The 22981-nt window shown below is 42.6% G+C and overlaps 1 protein-coding gene across 1 annotated transcript; it reads right to left on the reverse strand.

Moving 5' to 3' along the window:
- Nucleotides 1-608: 608 nt before the first annotated feature.
- On the reverse strand, nt 609-16127 carry syt4 (synaptotagmin IV). Its single transcript, XM_039751992.1, has 4 exons — nt 15543-16127; nt 11729-12564; nt 5261-5381; nt 609-1703 (listed from the first exon to the last, which is right to left on the reverse strand). Exons 1-4 carry the CDS (start codon nt 15574-15576, stop codon nt 1396-1398), a joined length of 1299 nt encoding a protein of 432 aa, XP_039607926.1. The 5' UTR covers nt 15577-16127; the 3' UTR covers nt 609-1395.
- Nucleotides 16128-22981: the final 6854 nt, after the last annotated feature.

Raw genomic sequence — 22981 nt, forward strand, 5'->3', positions numbered from 1 at the left:
TGACATGATGGAGGAGCAGGTGTCCTTGTGCAACATTTTCTGAGACGGTAACGACACATCAGATTGCTTGAGATGCACAGACTCGTTTGCTGGGAGGACAACAAAGAAGATGATTGGCTTAAAAAAAAAATGACAGCATATCCTTTATAGCAAGATTTAAAAAAAAATGAAATTGAGGTGTACTTCAAGAGTGCCTTAACACAATCTATGTGCAAACGCACTGCGTACGGACTGACTGATTGATTAGTTGATCATTTTATGAATCGGTTAGCCTGAGCACAGTATACGCAGGCAGTGAGGCGTAGTAGTTTAAGAGTTTGGACTTCAAATCCTGAGGTTCAAATCCCCCTACTAGCATTGGGAGACCGTGAGCAAGTCACTTTACCTACCTGTGCTCCAAACTAAATGTTGTAGGTCGCCTTGGATGAAGGAGTAAGCCAAAAGACAAGTAATAATAATAGTTTGCTTGATCAATTTATTGGCAGATCGATTGGTCTGTTTGATGGGTTTTTTAACTGGTTGGTTGACCAACCATTTCATTTACTGATATAAACCTCATTTGATGTGAATCATAATATCTGTCACAATTTAGAGAACATGCTCATCCATTCTCGTACTCAGTGTGCTTTTTATTTCACTTCTTGTGGCAAGGTTATCAACATATTTTCATTCAAGCAATGTGTCGGCCCACCATCGTTCTCAATTCCCACATCTTTTTTTTTTGTTGTTGTTGACTAAGAGTGTTGATGTGAACCATTTAAAAGTGTGGCCGCGTACGCAGCTGCTCGCCCATTTGTACCTGGAACATTGCCTTTCGATTAAAATTCTAATTAATTTGTGCCTCTTGTGGCTCTGCTCTCAGCTTGGCCTTCCTTGATTCTGAGGAGGAGTGAGCTGCAAACTGCGTGAGCTTTGACTGTGAACAGTTCACATCAAGACTCTGCATTAACCCGTCACATTAAGGCTGTATTCCAACTGGCAGGCAACATCACAAAAACACTTTTCTTACCAAAATCACAGCCAAAAAGAAAATAAATAAAAAAGTAAAAATAGCCAAGGGATAAAAGAATAAATTATTGAACAATTGCATTGATAGAAAATGATGAGCTGGAGTTTACAGCTTTATATTATAAAGGAGGCTCGTGGCAACAACAGTTCACGATATAACTATCAGACATGTATATATATATATATATATAGAGAGAGAGAGAAAGAGAGACATATGAAGGTGATGACATGAGAATGTCCAGACTGTCTTTGGATCAAAGTCGGTCAGATGCACAGGAGGCTCCTCACAACACCGAACTCAATTGCATGATCTGAACGTAACTCCCGTAACAGGAGCCCATGCTTGTCCAGCCGACAGTGGGCAGGGCAGCTTGACCCAAGCGGCTACTAATCACTCAGGGTGTGCCACTTGGCAATTTGTCTCCTGGGGTGCTCACAGATCTCCCTCCAGTGCTCGCCAATAGTACCCTCTGCGTTTGCGCCCAACCGCAGCCGGCCAATCACTTCATTACGGGACTGCCGGTCAGAATCAAGAAGCAAAAGCTCCACACTGGTGTCCTGCAGCCCACCCTCAGCAGGTACGTCAAAGACGAAGAGCTCATTGAATACGGGATTTGGCGAGCATTTCTTCACGTGGGTCTTCTTCTTGCACACTCGCTTCTGCCCCTGATAGAGGTTCACTTTCACATAGGGATCTGGAAAGAACAGAAGAGGAAGAATAAGACATTGTGCTACACTCGGGAGCAGGCCATTCAACTAGTTTTGATTGGTGCTTATTATGAACTGCAATAGATAAAAGAAATACTGACTGAATTTCCTTCTGTTCTGCTAATATTTTTGAGGATTATTCTTTGATTAGAGCATCACAGGTCTCATGGAGCTGTGTGATGAGAACTGAGATATGATGAGATAGGTCCAAGTAAGGCCTGTTGGTTTACTTTGTTTCAGCAAAACACTGCATTCTTGTGAACTCCCCAATGTCGCTCAATAGTATTTTTGCACGTTGGGTCTCGTGGATGTGTAAAAATATACGTACAGTAACATCTTCTGGGTTTCAGTTGTCTGATTGAATAGTGGCAAGTCTTTAAGTCTACATCAACTGTGTTTTCATTTAAAAAGCTACTATTTTAAAATCTCAATCCACACTAGTGTTTTCACATCACTTACAAAAGCATCTCCATTCGCATCATAATGATCAAAACCACATATGACGTAGATATTTGCCTACGCTAGGCATGCACACATTGCACACATCTCCACGCTACCACCCAGTTCAGTCCAACCTGGGGACGTATACCCGAATATGATTTTAGCTGGTGACGTCTCTGCACTGTCTCTGCTTTCCATCAAATTGTGAAGGCCAAGGGACATGCACACATCTGTTATGGTACAGAAGGGTTGTAGCCTTGGCTCATATTTAGTTCTTGTTTATTTTTATTTTTTTTTTTGTTGCTATTTAAATATAATTTCCACAATCTTATAAATGTATGGTTTTATTTAGTTAGAAATGTGTTGCTTATTAATTATTCTACTTATGTCTTAGCTTTCTTTGTTATTTTCAGCTGCCCCGTCTCCTGTATGTAGGCATGGCCATCTGAATTTACTGTCTTAATCTTCTTTATTTATTTATTTGCTTTGTACTATGCTATATACTGTATACCCTGCCGTTCTTTCTTATATTCTGTAAGTGCCTTGAGCATGGGAAAGGCGCTATATAAATAAAATGTATTACTATTATTATTAATAATAATGCAGCTGGGCCTCGGCCCCACCCTGTAGATGTCACTTCAGCTTTTGACATGGTTTATTGGTGATTTCTGTGGTCCACTTGTGATTCTTGTTCAGATTTATTAGCTTCAGCCCCTGCTTCATCTTAAGATATTGTATTCTGTCTTCAGGTGTTCCTTTTAGGGAAAACTTATTTTTGCCTTATTTTTCTTCTGCATTGCTTTTTGTGCCACTTTTAAAATTCTTTTACCAATAAATATTATTTTTTCCCACTCTTCATTTTTTATTGCAGATTATTGTAACATTTCTTGCACTTTAAAAACCTTGGCCTAGTTTTTGGGCCTATGCCACCCTGAAAGCCTGCTTTTTTGAGTTTGGGGATAGACAACCTGTGGGTGAGGCCCTTTCAAGTGGACTCTCTCGCCAAGTTAGAGCTGACTTGGCCTTTTATGGGGCTTTTTGAGACCTGTTACTGCTTTTGTTTTTTCTTTGTGGCACATAGGAGAGCAACACTAGAGGCTACAACAGAGTTCATAAGAGCTCCCCCTGGTGAGCAGGTTGGGAGCTGCCAACTATGGGGCTTTTTAATTACTAGCATCAGGCAATAAATAATCTTGATTTGCCTTTTATCACTAACAGATTGAAATGCATTATATTTTTCTCCAAGTTAATTTAATGCATTTTCTTGCTTTCTTGTGGAGGTTTAGCAGTAGGTGGTATTAATTCTTTTAGTTTGTTGGTATGATGTATATTTCAAGTATTTCAAATGTTTTTGCATTTTGATGTTCTGTCATTTTGTTTTCTAATGGCTGCTGATATTTTTGGTGAACGCTTTCTTGATGACACATGAAATCACTATCACAATAATATAAAGATGAAAGTTATGCAGGGCAGCATGGTGGTGCAGTGGTAGCGCTGCTGCCTCGCAGTTAGGAGACCTGGGTTCGCTTACTGGGTCCTCCCTGAGTGGAGTTTGCATGTTGTCTGCGTGGGTTTCCTCCCACAGTCCAAAGACATGCAGGTTAGGTGCATTGGCGATTCTAAATTGGCCCTAGTGTGTGCTGGGTGTGTTTGTGTGTGCTTGGTGTGTCCTGCGGTGGGCTGGCACCCTGCCTGGCATTAGTTCCTGTGTTGGCTGGGATTGGCTCCAGCAGACCCCTGTGTTTGGATTCAGCTGGATGGATGGATGAAAGTTATGCACTTTCTGCTTGTCCAAGATTCTGGATACAAGAAAGTTTTGTGATAACACTTAGCATGCATGAAGAGAAACTCTTAAATAAATTGGTACTGGAAGCGAATAATGCTACTTAGCGCGATGGGAGAAGTCGCAAAATCAACCGGAATGTTTAAGCAAATTATAGAAAAAACCCGATCTAAATCCATTAAGTAATCTTCTCGTGAAAAGCAGACAGACATACAGACAGACAGACATTGGATTTTAGATATAGAGAGATATGTATTATTTTATTAGGTTAGATAAACTTTCCATGTCCTTTATAGACTGAGCCTAAGGGGGCCTGTCCCCCGCTGTAGCAGCTGTAGGGACTGCCTTGAGCCTCTATAAAGGTTCTAAAAGCCGCAACCTACAATGGAGACATTAGCTATTGCTTGCATGGTTTGGTTTTCATTTCCAGATTCCCTTTATGTTTTCAAACTTTGAAAGTTCTTATTTTGATTAATCTGTTTTTTGTTACTCTTCATTCTTATTATTGGTTTTGCTTTTTTGATTTTTATTTGGACGAACTTACATTTCAAAGCATCATTTTTTAAATGTTTTTATTCTTTTTAAATGTCACCATTGTTACAACGGTGGCATGGTGGCGCAGTGGTAGCGCTGCCGCCTCACAGTAAGGAGACCTGGGTTCGCTTCCCGGGTCCTCCCTGCATGGAGTTTGCATGTTCTCCCCGTGTCTGCGTGGGTTTCCTCCCACAATCCAAAGGCATGCAGGTTAGGTGCATTGGCGATTCTAAATTGTCCCAAGTGTATGCCCTGCAGTGAGCTGGCACCCTGTGCAGGGTTTGTTTCCTGCCTTGCGCCCTGTGCTAGCTGGGATTGGCTCCAGCAGACCCCTGTGTTAGGATATAGCGGGTTGGAGAATGACTGACCATTGTTACAGGTGTCAGTTCTGTACCTTTGGGCCAGGCTTTTTCACACTTTTCCTCTTTCTTTTTGAGTTTTAGAGGGTTTTGCCCTGTTTGAGGTTGAGGACCACAAGCCTTTCTCTTCAGTTTCAGGGCCAGGCTTACTCATATTTTTCAAGCCAATCTGTACTATAGGCCTGATTTTGAGTTTGAGACCTGCGTCTTGCATTTTTTTGTGAGCCCTGCATCGCAAAACTGACCAAATTAATTCACAAAAGCACAAAACTGAATGTGTTTTGATGAACTATTTATATGAATAAATTTGGAAGTGCTTATTGCCCAGCAAGTATTTAAATATCCTAGTTGAAATAAAATGCTAACAGTGTGGCTGATAACCTATCTAAAGCAAATCTGTAGACATGTCATCCACCCGGTGGCCTACCTGACAATCCCAATGACTCCGTTTTGGGCAGATGGCGAGCCTTCAGCACGACCACTGTCAGTGTACTGGTGGTGGACTGGTAGCAGAGGGACACCAGCAGCTCTCCACGGCCTGTTGACTTCTGAAAGGCAAAGAACAACACGAGAACTGAGTGGACGGCTTCACAAGGGGGCAGCTGGCGTCTGATGGCTTTTTCTAAAGTGCTACGCAGTTGAATATTCTCAAGGACATACTTGCGGTTTTCAAAATGTCACTTTTGGCAAACACACAAAAAAGATTTTATTCCAATCAGGATTTTGTTTGATCGTCTAAATAATTGATCAAGAAGCATGAAGAGGTTTTTATCCCTCCAACGATCTCTCAGTGTGTGCCTTTTATTTCCTCGTTAAATTTTCCTCAACATCCCCGTCTCTCTCGATAAATGCTTTTTATTCCCATCTCCTACGCCATGTGAATGCCTAACACTTGTAATTTTAATTTTCTTTTCTAATAGACAACTGACAGCGAGAGAAAGACATAAAGAACCAACAGGATAATATGCTAAGAAGATAAACCAAACAAGAAGACAAAAAAGATTAAATGAATTTGAGTGACATTTTAATTAAGCTTTACAAAATGCTATTCTTCTTCTGTTAACTCTTTTCATTAGTGAGCACCATAATGGAATATACAGTATATTGTGAGGGGGTTCAATGTGGGAAGAAGGAGTGCAGACGTAGAGAGGACCCCTCTAGAAGCACCTGGTGGCACAGGACCAGGTGGGGCCAGTGGCTCTGGGTCTACCAGGGCACCTTAGGGATGGTCTCCACCGATATGGTGGCACCACTACCTAGGAATGGGAACATAAGGCTGCTCACCTCCAATAGGTGGCAACCTCTTACTAGCCAAGGTCTCCCTAACAATAATGACAGAGTTGTAGGATTAACATTGTTGTGTGTCCAGATTACAGCGAATTCTCAAGTGCTAAACAACATGCAATACATCACTGATTAGGGTCTGTCAATGTCTCTTTTAGCTGAAAGGTCACCCAACAGATGGACCCATTAGACTTTGTGTTAAGTGAGATGTGGCAGTACCTGCAAATTAAACACAACGTTGCAAACTTTGGAAGCTGAGGAGTCGAATTAACTTTTTAGTTGGAGACCATTGCCGCACAGAACTTGAGTTCAGCTACCATCACGGTTTCAGAGTTGGCACATTCTCCTTCTATCCAAATGGGTTTTCTTTTGCTACCTCATATGCTCAAACTGTGAATATTAGGAAAATAAGGTGCCCACCATTGGAGAAGCTGACGAGCAGCCCACCCAGGGCTAAACAGATGATTTGGTGATCGAGAAGTGGTTGAGCCCATAAACTGAGTGAATTATGGTACCTAAGCATGATGAGCCGGTTATTCTGGGGTGGCACTTTGTTGGATTGATTAATGTAGCTCATTGAAAATCTGCCAGTTTTAATGAACACGATAGAAAGGTTCGAATAGTTTGGATCAATGAGTGAAATGCTGTGGCTAATTAATGGACGTTGTCATTAAAAATTATGGATGGGAAGCCGCCATGTGACTATTTCGTAGTGGTCCTCCATTAAATGATGTGTTTAACAACAATTTATAAAAAAACATACTACCCATTCCTTAATTAATAATGTCTCTTTTCATGGTGAACACTATCCCAGTGCACAGCATACAATAATCATTTCCATACTTGACTGATGTGCTAAGAAGGGGGGTGTGATGGGAAGTCAGCAGCCATCTTTGTAGTTTCATTCCGTAGCCTCATGTTAGAGAATGTGCAGTGCCGGCACCCTCTCTTAGATTTAGTGTGCTGCTTACTTCTGCGACAGGATTATCAAGACGTTTGAGTCTGAGTAATGTATCAAAGTCTTCAGCTCCTTTATTTCTCAAGTTACTCTCTGGTGGCCATCGACAGGTTGATAAGGTTAACAACATTTGCACTGAGTAAGTTACCATTCCTTTTAGGTTGCTTTGAAAAGTTGAATACAAAATGGAGGTGGAGTGATTGATCTGAGACGCTGCTGTGAGTGAAAGTGTGTCACCTGATAACTCTGGTAAGGTCTTTATGGAGGCACTCACCGATAAAAGGTGCAATGAAACATAAAAACAGAATGTGCCGCTTCATCTGGCTCTATTTGATTGAGTTCAATGTCACTCTCAGCTCGCCATGTACACTAGAAAAGTGGCGTTGTGTCAATTTATGTGAAGGGCACTGGTGTTGTCTGTGATGGCTACCCATGACTCTACATTCTGACATGCGCCCTGACGTGTCACCCACTGTCACTGATCCCTACATCACTCTGTAAGGCTAACTTTTCTAGATGAAAAAGGAGACTTAGTCATTGTTTTATTTAGCTTTATGCTTAGTTATAGCTACGCCATCACACAAACATGGCTCGACAAAAAAGCAGGGCCAATCAAACCCTACCATCTCTGCATACGCCTTGAACCTGAATCGGGATTTTCGGTAAAGCGTTTACAGAATGCTGTTTGCCATGGAGGAGTGAATTAGTAGATGTTACATCAGTTCATATTTGGAATATTGTCTTACAATGATGAAGAGCCTGCGGTGGGCTGGCACCCTGCCCGGGGTTTGTTTCCTGCCTTGCACCCTGTGTTGGCTGGGATTGGCTCCAGCAGACCCCCGTGACCCTGTAGTTAGGATATAGCGTGATGGATAATGGATGGATGGATGGATGATGAAGAGGATGCTGAAGTCACCAGTTAGTCACAATGTTGAGTTTAATTTGTTCTGCATGTCCTTGGGGTAATAGGTTAGTGGAAATGTTAAGAATAAAATTAAATGAAAATGTGAAAATCCAAATTTAAAAAATGCTAGTAAGAACAGAAAAATGAGTGGGTTTAACAACAAATAACCACAAATACAAGTAATGTAATGTATTTATGGGAAAGCGAAAATATATAATTTTAACCACACTGCCTGTAAAGCATCACCGGATTTACACCTATTTTATACCACAATTATTTAAACATGCATTTATTTAAAGACCAAGGCTGTTAGGCCAGGCTTCAGCACCTGAAACCTGAGATTCAGATTGTATGTATGGAAGCAAAATTAATATACTTGGGGCTTCGCCTCCTGCTCACTTCACTCACCAACCTCCCCGCCTGAACTACGCGCCAGCCACTTCGTGTCTCTGCCGCTCGCATATGTGGATTTCACTTTCACCAAAAAACAAATCTTTTAATTCTCATGGATACGCCTCTTCATTGTGTAGAATCACTACTTTTCCCTGATGGCAACATGAATTAGATGATCTACAAGTCTCCAACTTAAAGTTTAAATCCGAACAATATATTCGAGCTGTTTTCGCTGTTCCGTTATTTCACAGAGTAATAATTTCCATTTGTTTGTGCTAATGCGATCTTTACTATCATTTTTTGAGACTTTTGAATTTTAGTACTTTTATTATCTCTAACCTGCTCTACATGTGTACTGCGCCAACATTTTTGAATTCTCTACGACGTTTTACTTTGTCATCTACTCTTTGTCTTTTATTTCTGACTCCGGGTGTGTTTAAGTCTCTTGGCACAAAGTCTCATCTCGCGGGACATGAAAGTATCTCTCTGAAACAGTCACGTCTTGTCCCAGGCTAAAGAGTCTCATCTTGTTCCAGGATTTTTTTAATATATATATATATATATATATATATATATATATATATATATATATATATATATATATATATATAGGGTGGCCCAGATCTAATTAAGCAGATCCAGATCATCTGGACGACTTTGATTTATGTGGGGATGATTCCAGTTCGGCACGAAGACAATACTTCATGTCGTCACTTCGCACACTTCTCGATGGTCTGGGATTTTTCAGGTGATTTTCTATGATAATTAATAATAATAAGTTATAGCGTATTGAAAATTGCATAATTAGATCTGGACCACCCTATATATGTACATACGTCTTGTCAAATAAGTAAACCAGCCGCCATGGCACAATGTCTGGGGCTTCACATCAAGCGCTGACATCCGAGGTTCAATCCCCTTAAGAGGATGAAAAAGAGTGTACACCTGATGAGTCCCAATAAGAATAAGACATGTGTCGTGTACTCTTTGTCTTATTCAACAGGATTCAACAGGTACTGTTTAAAATGTCTATGATATGCTTCTCGCAAACCGAGAGGACATGGTGGATGTCTGCCAGCTGATCGACCACCCAAATATCAGATAGTGATCAGACCTATGCATATATTTATATATTAATTTTACTGACGTGCCCACCTCTTTTGTCTATCAGTGGCTAAGCGAGTTTCTCTCTCCTCAAAGGTTTAGTTTTGCTGATGTGCTCGCCTCATTTTGTGTATTAGTGGCTAAGTGAGTTTCTCTTTTCTCGGTGGTTTCACTTTGGCGAGTTGCTTTCTTTCAGCTTCATACTTCCGGGCCAGAGAGACACACACACTTCCATGCGTAAGATATATATATATATATATACACAGGGTGGTCCAGATCTAGTTATGCAATTATGAAAAGATGAACATCCTGGAACCCGCTGTTTGACGGACAACCATCTCCCCACCATTTTGGAATGCAGGGCATGTGCTGCCATCTATCGTGTCCCTCAGCCACAGCACAGTCCCACACAAGCACACAAACCCAAAATCAAAACACTGAAATACTCAAATTCTTCCTCCACTCCTCACAGGCAGCTTCATCCTCCTCCTCCTCCCGACTCTGGCGCCATGATTAGTGGCTGCAGGCTACTTTTATAGCCCACCTGGAATTGCTTCAGGTGTAATCGGCCTAATTAGGCTGCACTTCTGGGTGTGGCTGCATTACCATCCCCATGGGCTCAGGAAGCTTTGCAGCTCCCTCTGGTGGTGGCCACGGAGCCCAACAAGGATGACCTCCAGTGTAACATAATTGTATCCCCGATGCAACACAGGGGGGCAGCCACCAGGTGTTCTCGGGAACGTAATGTGCATCCCATGGCTGCTCCCCCAGATCCAGTCCACCTCAGCACAGTCTATTTGAACTTCTCCCGTTTGGAAAATACTTCAGAGCCTTTCCTGCAAGGACCCCGAGGCTCAGAAAGAGTTTCATTCCAAGAGCTATAAACGAACTCAATTAGTTCATCAAGTGCTACCACTGGAGCATGTTGAACTATATGTATATGTACATTGTATCTATGTTTTCCTGTTGTATATTTGTATTGTTTAATTGTTGTCTATGTTTTGGTTTCAGATCCAGGATGTCCACTGTTGAGAACTTCCTCCTTCTCCTCTAATGGTTGATCCAGATATCTAATCTGAAATTACTGAGACACACTCACGTATGGCATTTCTTCTGAACACTTTCAGTTGCTGTGTGAAAGAATAAGGACCCTTGCGCACTATTCCTGGCTTGGCACACTTAGCTGTCACTACCTGAACTCATCTTCGCGAGTCAGGTTGAAGAGCAAAAGCCATAGTTACTGCATACACCAATGGGTTTGCCATTTTAGTCGCCTACAGTGCATTTCTATGTGCCACCTGCTGTAGCTCTTCAGCTGCCACCTATTTAAGCAATGTGCCCTCGAGGAGCCTGTCGTGCTGTGGAATTTAGCCACTAGTCTAGTCACAGCTAACCGTAGCCACCACTGGAAGAATACAGTAACGGCGCTCGAACAAAGGCCTCATTGTGACAACGTCCACTCCTGAAAATGTTACATAAATAGTAAGATGTATTGTGCAATGTAAAAGACATAAAGACTGAAACCTGCTGGGCCCTGCAATTGCCTAATTTTCTATTTCTATGCAAATCACTGATTGATTGGGTGACTTTGAAGGAAATTATTTATGCCATTGAGAATCCTGATTGTTCTGTACATTTTTTGGCTATAGTTGATGGTTTTGTAGCTAAGGTATCCATCTGAGACCAATTTGATTCTTTATGCATTATCATGGTGCTTATTGCAATTGATTGATTGATTGAATGATTGCAATGTAAATATTGTGAATTACTGCCTTTAAGTCTTTTCTAAGTCACATCAGCACAGTGCTCATTGTTGCTAGACCTGCATAAAATAAAGATTAACTGATCATGAACCAAAATAGCCCAACCATAAAGTAGATAATGGATATCATCTCATCTAAAAGATGCAGCCTATATAATGGTGAATGATTGACCGATTGATTGATTAGTGGGTTTATTGATTATTTTTAACTCATTTGAGCAAAACACTTTTGCTTATCATAGTATTCATTACGAGTGTTTCGATGTAAAACACAGATTGACCTATCCATCGATTATAAATGATGAAATGATATTTCCACTGCTACTATTCTCAACGGTAAATGTTTTCGCCATGACATCGCTATAAAATATTTAATGCTCGATGGACTGAAATTTTCAAAGCGTCAATAAAAAATCTGACTGTGACTCCGATGTCCTCTTGCGCCTTTCAGTTCCTTTTCATACCACGAGCCATCGGCCAGCAGACTTACCTTAGCACTGCGCTTAATGATCTCTTTGTTCATCACAATGGCGCCTTTAGAGAGGTCCACTCCGGCTAAGTGGACGAGGACCTCACCGATGACATCGTCTCGCGAAAACCTGTCGAAACTCAGGATCATGAAGTGCAGTCCCAGGTCTTGCACTTGGCTGTAAGGGATTCCATAAAAGCTGAATGTCTCGTCAAAACAAGGGTCCAAAGTCTTGCGCAGCACCCGTGTTTTCACCCTGTGCTTCTTGTCTGGCAGGATTGTCATTTTCACATAGGGGTCTGAAGTCATGGACTGCTCGTCCATTGCCGACAGTCCGTGAGCTTCTTTGATGTTCACAATGAACGCTTTTTTCTCAAAGTTGTACTCGATGGAAAAGACCAGCATTCCAAGTTTGTTTTCCTGGTTTGCTTTCTCGAGGGGTGAAGTATCTGTGTTGGCCATTAGCCCCTCGGGAGTAACCAGCTCCTTCCCCACCTCGGAAAAGCCTTTATGGGACAGGGGGAAGTCCAGGTCGGGAGAGCTGCGCACTTTGGGATGGGATTTGGTGATGTTGCCGTTCAGGTCTCGCTTCTCCAGGTCTAGGTGAAGGGTGGGCTTGCCGCCAGCAGGAGAAGGACTTTTGGAGTTCAGTTCTTGCTTCTCCTCGGCTCCGAATTTCTTCTTGTTGCTCAGGCTCTCTGGGTAAATGTCTACACCCTTCAGCATGTGGACAAACTTATAGGGCGGTGTTTTGTTTGATTTGGTAGATTTACGCTGACAGCAAATCCAGGCAAAGATAGACACTGTAAAAACCAGACCGAAGACGCTGACGAGCCCCACGGCTGCTGGCACCTCGGCTGAAACGAGAAAGAGAAACGCAGATGGTAAAGGAGATGTTCGGAGAAGAGCATGCGATTAATAATGATACAACTGAAAAAATAAGACAGCACATTCGTCTCTGATGAGAAAAATGAATTCAAATAAATGGCAAATGTAAACAGCAGACTAATGGATGCATTTTTATTATAATGTGTTATACCAAACACTACCCCATCGTGTTTGTCACGAAAGCTGATTTGTTTTTTCTAATATAGCTCACATACAACACGTCTTGGTTACATTTACTAAAACTTAAGCGACTGCTTAAACAATAACTTTAGCATCTTTATTAGACAGCTTTTGCAAAATGTTTAACTTTTAACAGCACTACTATATATGTCACCATTCATTCAGGAATTGCATTGCTGTCCTTCAATGCCAAGCAATGCAAAGAGCAAAAAGTACTTCCATATGGATAGGGTGTGTATTTAAAACTTCACACAACGCTATCAAACATCCATCCATCCTTTATCCAGCCCGCTATATCCTAACTACAGGGTCACGGTCGCCATCAAACAAACCCCGTAAATGAACCTTAAAGGCTGATTTATCACTTATGTTATGGTGGCACTGTGACTAATTCTGCTGATCTGTGGTTCCGGGGACACCGAGTTTAAATCCTGACCAGCCCCTGGCTAGATGAGATGAGTTTTCACATCCTCCCCATGTCTGTGTGATCCAAATCCAAAAATTGTGTGTTGGGCTGATTGGCGGCTCTCATTTGGCCCGGTGTTGGCGTATATATATATGACTGTGCCCACTGATGGACTGGCACCAGTCCTAAACTCTATCACTGGGTGTGCTCCAGCCCCTAAGTGACCTTTCATGTGCATGTCAGTCGGTTTACCTACAAGCAGATGAATGATAGTCCTCTTATAAAACACTTTAGTAGGCAACCACCATTAAAGCCCAACTAACAGATTAATCCATCCATTATCCAACTCGCTATATCTTAACTACAAGGTCACAGGGGTCTGCTGGAGTCAATCCCACCCAACACAGGGTGCCAGCCCACCACAGGCCACACACACCAGTGACAACTGAGAATCACCAATCCACCTAACCTGCATGTCTTTGGACTGTGGGAGGAAACCCACAAAGACACGGGGAGAACATGCAGACTCCACGCAGGGAGGACCCTGGGTCTCCTAACTGCGAGGCATCAGCACTACCACTGCGCCACCGTGCCGCCCATCTGACTGATTACTTTAGGCAGAAATCAGAACGCGGGTCATTTTAGTTGTGTTTCCCTTAATGCAAAAGCTTCACCCTTAGAGAAAGAAAATGAATAATACTGACTAGCAGAAACAAGGTGACCTAGCGGTTTAGTGGTGAGTGCTGCTGCCTCCCCAGACTCGATGTCCTAGCTAGAGAATCCTCAAGTTCAGCCATTGTCTACATGGAGGTTACACCCTTCTCTCCATGTCTGCAGGCGTTTTTGTGATTTTCTTCCCACATCCACAAAACCATGTACAGTATTTTAAATCAGATGGCAACTATAGGTGACCCATATGTGGGTGCATTCAAAAGTGGACCCCTACAACAGGCTGGTACCAGAGGTACCAGACAATTGAATAAATCATGTCTGAGAATGTTAAATATCAATCTGTTCCTTGTTGCCATCCCCTTTTTATGTTTGCGTAATGTGTTAAGATCCTGTGCTGCTTGAGACATTTAGTAAGACATGAATCTCTAACTAGAAACGGGTGTGTCTTTCAGGATTTGTCGCTGGAGAGCTGATAACAGATATGACGTCCACGTTCCCGTTTTAGAACTCCCACTATCTGGGCTGCAGCCCTCGGTATTTGGCAGCACCAACCACCTTCGGTCATAAACAATAACAAAGAAGCAGGAGCCGCTCCTTGAGTCTCATTGTCTGCTTTCTAGAAAAACAATGAACACAGAGCCACCGGGAAGCCATGTAAACACTATATGGACATGCATTTATGCCTCTGGATGCCTTATGCCAAGGGTTGGCTTCCTTCCTGCCTTCCAAAACACCCTCAATGAGTGGGCCACTCACCTTCTCAGCCCCTAATTTTGACATTCCTCCATATGCATCAGAGAAAGAAACACACACACCCCAGAAAAAGGGATGGAATGGCAAAAATGATTTTATACGGCCATTTCACAGGGAATATCTACAGTATGTTAAGAGTATTTCACTTGTATTAGCATATTCTATCAAGGTTGAAATTTCTCCAAAGAGTCAAGCAGCTTAAGGTGGTTGCTGGGAGTTTAAAATGTAGAAAAGAGGCAGGCAGAGAAATACTGTGACAGCTGCTGGCTCTCCAGAGTGTAGGAGTGAAAGAGGACAGCGCTCTCAAGGCAAAACTAAATAAATAAATAAATAAATAAACGCAGGAATTCAACGATGCATGTGAAGGTACACCGCACTAAAACAGTTATATACCTTTCCACTTCAGCAAAATATTTCCTCCCACTCCACCACCCCCTCCTCGCCCATAACAGTCCTTCTGGAAGGCACAGGCACACACATACTCCATTTTCTCTTCTTCTGACTCTGACACACAGAGGTATTTTTAAAACTTTTTTCTCAAACACATACACACAATGACTGGAACGTGCTCATTCGGTGGCCCCCGGTCAAGCAGATAGATGTACTCCATCTTGTACACACAGACAAAGACACCTGCTTCTTCACACTCACATGTGCACATGTAACACACAAGGAGACCCATTCTTTAAATATAGGCACGCACTTCTATTTTCTGTTTTGCTATACCTCGTCTGAAACATTCTGTCATTAAATAAATCAGCCCTGAATCGGATATGTCGCACACACATTGTACACACACACAGACACACACACACACACACACACACATTAGCCCTTTCCATCCACTGATACACTACGACTCTCTCTCTCTCCCACACAAACTGATGTGTAAAGGTTCAGCCGTCGCTCCCACACAGCAGTCCCCACACTCCTCACCGAGCTGCGCCTCGTCCCCAGTTGCCGGCGCCATAATCGCGGATCTCTGTCCAAGGTGCTGAAATCGCACGCCGCTGACCACGCTGCCTCGTCTCTGCTGCTTAGGGCGCTGTCTCTCTGTGCCGCTCGTTCGCTGGCGCTGCCTCGGCTGTTGCTGACCGACTCGCAGGACGCAGCGTGACTCAGTAATGACGTCACCGGGGCTCCGGTCACCGCCTTTCCTCGGAGGAACTTCTCGATTGGCTCGGCTGGACTGTTCGCACTCAGCCAGTCTGGGGCCGACTCAGTCTAGTCAAGAAACCTGATCTGGAAAATTACCGAGTCCTTTTTTTTGCGGAGTGTGTGTACGTGTGCGTTTTGTTTGAAATGTTCTTGTTGCGTTAAATTAAACCTAAGCGATAGGTACTGCACTGACGGCCTTAACAAAAATATGCATAATGACAAAACTAGGACAGAAATCGCAGTCGTAAAATAAATGTAGTTATGAGCACAAAGGGCTCCGCCCTAGTTGGTGACGCAGATCTCTGCAAATTCACTCAAAGAGCATTGAGATTCGATAGTTTGCCAAACGGTCGTAACATCCGCAGGAGCTTGTTCACCGGGAGAGTAGTTTAAGCTTCTCTGGGCGGCGCTTCTTCTCGGTGAACGATTACACCACGGGAGACACCAGGACGTGCCGTGAAGGGTGGTGACTAAGAACTACTAAATGGCTTAAGGACATCGAGGGCACATGTCAGAAGTTTGATTGTCAAAGAAAGTTTAAGAGACGTGATCATTTTTCACATGCATCCATTAACAGATACTTATTTGGCTAATGCCTTTATCCAAATCAACTTACATTTGACATACAATTAGTAACATTTTTTCCGGTGCACAGACAGGTGAAGTGACTTAGTCCTGGTTACACAATAGTAGGATTTGAACCCACAACCTCCAAGTGTGAAGTCCAAAGCCTTATCCAAAACACCACACTGCTTTTGGCACGCATTTTACTTTACCATTGCCAGTTTCTTGACTTTAGGTTTGCTTAAATCAAATTAAGATATACTTTATTATTCCCAAATCATGATACACAGATACCGACACAAAGTACAATATAAGACAATAGAGTAAAAACATAATACAACAAATATCCTAATAAACAAAAGTAGTAAATTGAAGTTTAAACTAATTCCAATTGCTTTTGTCTGGAATAAAGTTTGGGATGTCAAGAGGAAGTACTGAAGTGCCTGATGGGAGCAACCCGATAAGATTCCCAGAGGCACTTCTTATTACACCACAGAGGTATGAGCCTGTGGCTGAACGTAATCAAGAAAGCGCCACCTGGAGGGGATGAGCCGAATTGTTCATGATGGCATCCAGTTTTTCCACCATATCTCCTTTCTGCATCAGCCTCCACAGTCAGTCCTGTTGTGGAGCAGGCATTTCTTTGTTTTGCATCATTCCCCATATACCACAGAACAGAACAATACACGGGATACAACAGATTGGTTAAACATCTTCAGCAGCTTGCTACACACATCCAAAGACTCAGCAAGTAGAGTTTTTCCTGGCACTTCTTTACAGAGCCATTGTGTTTGTCAGACAAGTCCAGTTTGATGTTCACATGGACCCCCAGGTACTTGTAGTTCTGCACCGCCTCTACTTCCTCACCCTGGATGATGAGTGGTCTCAGGAGCCCCTTGATATGCCAGAAATTCACTAGTAGCTGTTTTTGTCAGGCTGATGTTGAGTTGCAGGTGCATCATGAGACAAAGTTCTCCACCAGCCTCAGGGCCACCTTACCGGCATCATAGGTCCCTGGGAAAGTAGTGCACTGGGGCCCCAAGTTTTAATAGTAAAACAGAAACACACATAGGCATCAAAAACATTGTGGGCCTCCTTGGTCCTGGGCCACCTGGCCAGAGACCATTGTCTCCATACATCAAGAAGATCCTGATTCCTGTGCTCTGACTCATTTCCGTTATCAATGCATCTTGTGATGGAGGAGTCCTCTGAGAACATCTGTAGATAGCAAAACTGGTATTGAACTGGAAGTTTGTTGTGTAGAGGGGAAAAAGCAAGGAAAACAGGATGGTCCCCTGGGGTGCCACGTATTACACACCACCATCTTGGACACACAGCCTTTGAGCCTCACAATCTTCTACTTGTTGGTCAGGTAATCCTGGAAGCATTTGGTGCAATAAAAGTGCTGAAGAGTGTGCCATTCCACCAAATTATAATATTATGGATCACTGGACAACCAATTTTATGGAAAATCTTATTTCTTCTACAATTTTAGTGAAACCAATAGATTTTTACACACTAAACACAAATATGTATTTGTAATTTCGGTACCACGTAGGCGTTTCAAGAAAACTTCGATTATGCATTTAACATTATCACGTCTCCAGCGGCATAGACCTATGCTACGATATTGCAATGTAAGCAACACGAAAGAAAACTAGAAATGTTTTTCTGCAGATTTTTGTTTGTAGTCACTGTCCGATGGCTGGTGTATCAGTGTTCAACAACAGTCTTCCAGTTTCTCTGGTAGCGTTCCTCCGTGATAGCAACGCCTTGGTGAAACCTTTCACCATGTTCTCCATAGAAGGTTGACTGGGTAGAAGTCCAAGTGGGAATGACAGAAATGTATCTTCACGGATGTGTTCAAGTTCATGAACTTGTCTACCTGTTCGATGTAGTTTGGTGCCTTGTAGTTGCCCAGAAAGTTAGAAATTAGATTCTTAAAGGCGGTCCATGTGAGACATTCAGCACCCTACAGAAGGCCATCAAAGTGACTATCCTTCATCACCTCATATCTGTGGGCCAACAAAACACCTTCTTTTATCTTGGCATCACTGATATGTATGCAAAGTATGCAAAGGCTTCACATTGCTCATTCATTGTCTTAACAAAGTTTTTCATTAGCCCAAGTTTGAAAGAAATACGTTCTTCAGATCATCCACTGGGTCATGTGCAACACTTTTCTGCCCTGGAACCAATTTCCTTTGGAGGGGCAGTCCTTTATCACGTACAGTAACACCCCGGTGACCACTCAGGATGCATTCCTAAAAAAACAAAGCACTCAATGAAACAGCGTTAAAACAGAGTCGTTTTAACACACAGTAAATAGGAATATGGGACTTTAATGCTGTCTACAGCGTTCATGGTATTATAGTTTCTCCAAAATTGCTTAATAGATTGTTAATTTGTGTCTTCTGACTTTTCAGTACGCTGTTGAAATGAGTGACAAAGACAATATGCCTTAAAATTTGATCTGACTCCCTGATCCATGGGCTGGATTAACAAAGTAGTATTGGGTGGTACATAAACTGCTTCAAGCTTTTAAGTCGGATAAGTGTGTGGGATGACTTGGTGCATTATTAATCAGTAACAATGCTTTCGGCTCTATATTTTTAAGTCCACAGCAACACTTTACAGATGGACAAAAATGTGTTGCAAGCCAAATGATCATAGTGATCCATGATTTTCTATTAACTTCCCCAATCACAGGTGAACTAAATTTTAAAATTCCTTTCATTGCTCTTGGAGCTTTTGGAGTGATATATGAGCAGTGGTTTTAATTTGAAATCTCCTTTAGCGTTTTTCGCCCAAAGAAGGATTAAGTGGACTTCTGCAGCTTTGAATCCTAGTGCTCGCCTTCCTTCATGTGATCTAAAAGTGTGGTGCAGCATTCTCTTCCAAAATAAACCTGTGTCATCAACATTAAACACCAATTCAGGAGGATCATTCCCTGGCTCAGCTAGGGCTTTTAAAGTTGTTGGAAATGCTGTAGAAGCTTCTATATCTGCACTTACCACTTCTCCAGTAATTCAGTAATTCTTCAGAAATTCTTCCAGTAATGTTGTGGAGATTGCTTTGTCTATCGCAGGGGGTTGCGCTTCATTCAAAATCAGTTCCTTTCGCTCATTCATTTGGGCTTTATTCGAGCATAGTAGGGTTATAAAGTGTCACGCACAAGCGCATGGGGAATGGCTTAAGGACCCGATGGGCACCGCAACAAGTCGTGCCAGGGGACAATGGCGGGGTATTAAACTCTCTTTTCCTCTTTCTTCAGAAAAAATGAAGCACCGCCACCATAGCCATTCCCAGAAGACTCTTGATACAACCCACTTCCGGGTTCCTTTCTTACCTCTGGTCCCTCCATGATGACGTCAATTACCCATCCAACATCACGGCTTTCCCCATCATTTCATCACTTCCTGTCCACCACTATAAATTGTCCGACCTGCCTTTGTTTCCCTGTCTGTTGTACTTGAAAGAAAACACTTCTGCAAATTATTTTTTTTGCTTTACAGTATAGGGGGGCCTGAAAAACCCCACACCTTTATGCTTGTCTGCTTTGTTTATTACAAAAGAATCATCATAAATGTAGCACTTTTTTAGGGTTTGAAATAAATAGCATTATATCAAATCAGGGTAGCGTTAAACAGGGTCTTACTGTAATGGGAATCTCTTACTCGGCCGTCCCACTCACAAAGAAAACAACAGTACTCGGTGTATCCGGGCTGCAGACCGAGTAAAATTGCAACCACCGTCAGATTGGCGCATATATTCCAGTTGTACCTCAGGTACCGAATGTGTTTCAGTGACTGCTGCTACATGTTCTCATACGTTTCCGTTATTACAAAATTATCCGCTTATCGAAAGCTTGCATGATGGGAAAATCTATCTGGCACACAAGAAATTATGAAGGAAACGACAAACCTTGTAAACCATAGATTAATTTTGGGTCGACTGTCTATCTGTCTTTGGAGTGACATGGGAGGAAAATCGACAAAGACCCGTTGAGAACATGCACACCACACAGAGGCAGGAGCCAGAGCGGGACTGGAAGCGTGTCGTAAAGTCAGTAAATAACAACTCCTAATCACTCTAGTGCTATTCTGCCCATTAATTATTCTGTATATTATAATGGACAGTTTGGAGCATGGAAGCTCAACCATACTGGGGCCTGTGGCCACTACTAGAGGGCACATGAGGAATGGCGCCTCTGCAGCATCAGATGCTGAGTACAAATGAAAATCAGCAGCAAAACATTTCTAGCTCACTTGAACTGTTCATTGTGCCAGCACCATTAAGTGGTTAAACACACTACATTCAATAAAAGTTCATTTCATGTCTAATTCCTACGTGATGCAATCAATCTGAAATTATATTTGTGTTTATCTTGAAGATGTGTCAATGGAAGCTCTGATTGGGGCCCTCGAGAGACTGAGCAAGGAGTCTGAGTGTCTGGGCTTGCGAGTGTCTTGGTTAAAAACCAAGATCCAGGCCTTTAATGACCTCTTGGGCACAGCCATCATCAGTGTGTCTGTTTGCAGAGAGAGTGTCGACCTTGTCGAGAGGTTTACTTACCTTGGCAATGACATTCATGTCCCTGGTGACTCTCCCTATGAAGTCAGTAGACGGATTGGCAGAGCATGAGGGGTCATTAAGTCACTGGAAAGGGAAGTGTGGCGCTCAAGATATCTATGCAAAAGAACGAAGGTCCAAGTCTTTAGAGTCCTGGTGCTTCCTGTTTTGCTACATGGTTGACCTGAGACGAAGACTGGACTCCTTTGGTAATGTGTCTCTTCGTAGAATCCTTGGGTATTCCTGGCTTGACAAGCGGCTGTTCATGGAGTCCCGAATGAGGCACATTACCTGCATTGTGAGGGAGCATCACTTACGGCACAACGGCCATGTGGTGCGATTCTCCAAAGGTGATCCGGCTCGCAGGATATTCATTGTTGAGGACCCGAGTGGCTGGGCTAGGCCAAGGGGACGCCCACGTAACACCTGGCTGCGGAAGATAGAGGGTCATTTCAGGAAAGTGGGACTGGACTGTGTGTGTGCCTGGGGGGCTGCCAACCAGGATCCCAAGCTGTTTCATTGTGTGGTAGGTGTGGTTACATGCTGTACCTGTGAATGCTCCCCAACCTGACCTATCTTGAAGCTTTCTATCATAATCACCAAAAATACAAAGCAAAAAAAATTTGAAAAAGAAAATGTTTTCTGGTGTTATCAATTAGAAAGATATTCACAGCACACAAGTCTTCAAACATATTGAGCACACTGTCTCCCCATTTCAGGGCACCATAATATTCGGGACAATTGGCATCACAGGTGTTTGTGATTTCTCCGGTGGGTTTTATTGCTTCATAAGATTCCTCGGCTTGCTTCTACCCTTTGAAGTTTGAAGTTGCCTTTGTTAGACATTAGGACCAGAGCTGGGCCAATGAAAGACAAACAAGTCATTATGAGGCTGAAAAATGAGGATAAAACCATTACATACATTAGTAAAACTTTAAGAAAACCTAAATCAACTGCCCGGAATATCATGAAGAAGAAAAAGCACACTGGTGAGCTCAGTAATAGCAAAGCAACCAGTCGTGCAAGGAAGACCTCCACTGCTGATGAGAGACGAATTCTCACTGTGGTAAAGGAAAAGCCCCAAACACCTGTCTGGTAGATCAGATTCAGTCTTCAGGTGGCAGAGGTGTGTGTGTCAGAGATGACTATCTGGAGAAGACTTCATAAACAGAAACACAGAGGACACACTGCAAGATGCAAACCACAAGTTAGCCACACACATTGGATGGTCAGATTACAGTTTGAGAAAAAGGGCTTAAAAGAACCTGCAGAGCTCTGGGGAAAAGGTGTTGTGGACAGACAAGAGAAAGATGAACCTGCTGTATCAGAGTGATGGCAGGAGCAAAGTGTGGAGATGAAAAGGAACAGCCCAAGATCCAAAGCAGACCACCTCATCTGTTAAACATGGCGGTGGTGGTGTTATAGCTTGGGCATGTAAGATTACCACAGGTCCTGGCCCACTTCTCTTCACTGATGATGGCAGTGTTGCAATGAATTCTGAGGTGCACAGAAACATCTGATCTGCTCAAGTTCCAGTTAAAGCCTCCAAACTCATTGGACGGCACTTCATCCTACAGCAAGATGATGATCCCAGACACACTGCTGAGTTTTTCAATGCTAAAAAATGGAAACAATTCTTGAAGGGCCAAGCCAGTCAACTGATTTAAATCCAATGAAGCCGGTCTTTCATATGCTGAAGTGAAAAATGTAAGGGGACAAGCCACCGAAATATGCATGCAATGAAGATGGCTGCATTAGAGGCTTGGCAGAGCATCACCAGTGAAGATCTTTGGTGATGTCGATGAATTGCAGTCTTCTAGCAGTCATTTCATACAATGGATATGCAATAAAGTCCTAAACTATGATGGCTTTAATGGACCTGCCACTGCTGTGTCCAAACATTATGACAGTTAGAAAAAGCATTGTCATTTCTACATGGTGTGACAGAAATGTATGCAGATACCCTAAAATGAAACTCTGCCACGTGCACTTTAATCTTGTCTGAATCGTTTAATTTGTCATTTTAAAGCTGCGGAGCAGAGGGGGAAATCAAAGAGAAATGTGTCATTGTCCCAAACACC

This window comes from Polypterus senegalus, chromosome 4, assembly GCF_016835505.1.
Source record: "Polypterus senegalus isolate Bchr_013 chromosome 4, ASM1683550v1, whole genome shotgun sequence".
In the NCBI taxonomy this organism is placed as follows: domain Eukaryota; kingdom Metazoa; phylum Chordata; class Cladistia; order Polypteriformes; family Polypteridae; genus Polypterus; species Polypterus senegalus.

What these genes read in the sequence shown, in the direction of transcription:
- syt4 (XM_039751992.1), bottom strand. Translation starts at nt 15,576, where the DNA reads ATGGCGCCGGCAACTGGGGACGAGGCGCAGCTCG. An exon ending in TCATTAAGCGCAGTGCTAAG is followed by an intron (nt 5,382 to 11,728) that starts GTAAGTCTGCTG and finishes TTTGCCTTTCAG; the next exon opens with AAGTCAACAGGCCGTGGAGA. An exon ending in GGAGTCATTGGGATTGTCAG is followed by an intron (nt 1,704 to 5,260) that starts GTAGGCCACCGG and finishes TGTTCTTTCCAG; the next exon opens with ATCCCTATGTGAAAGTGAAC.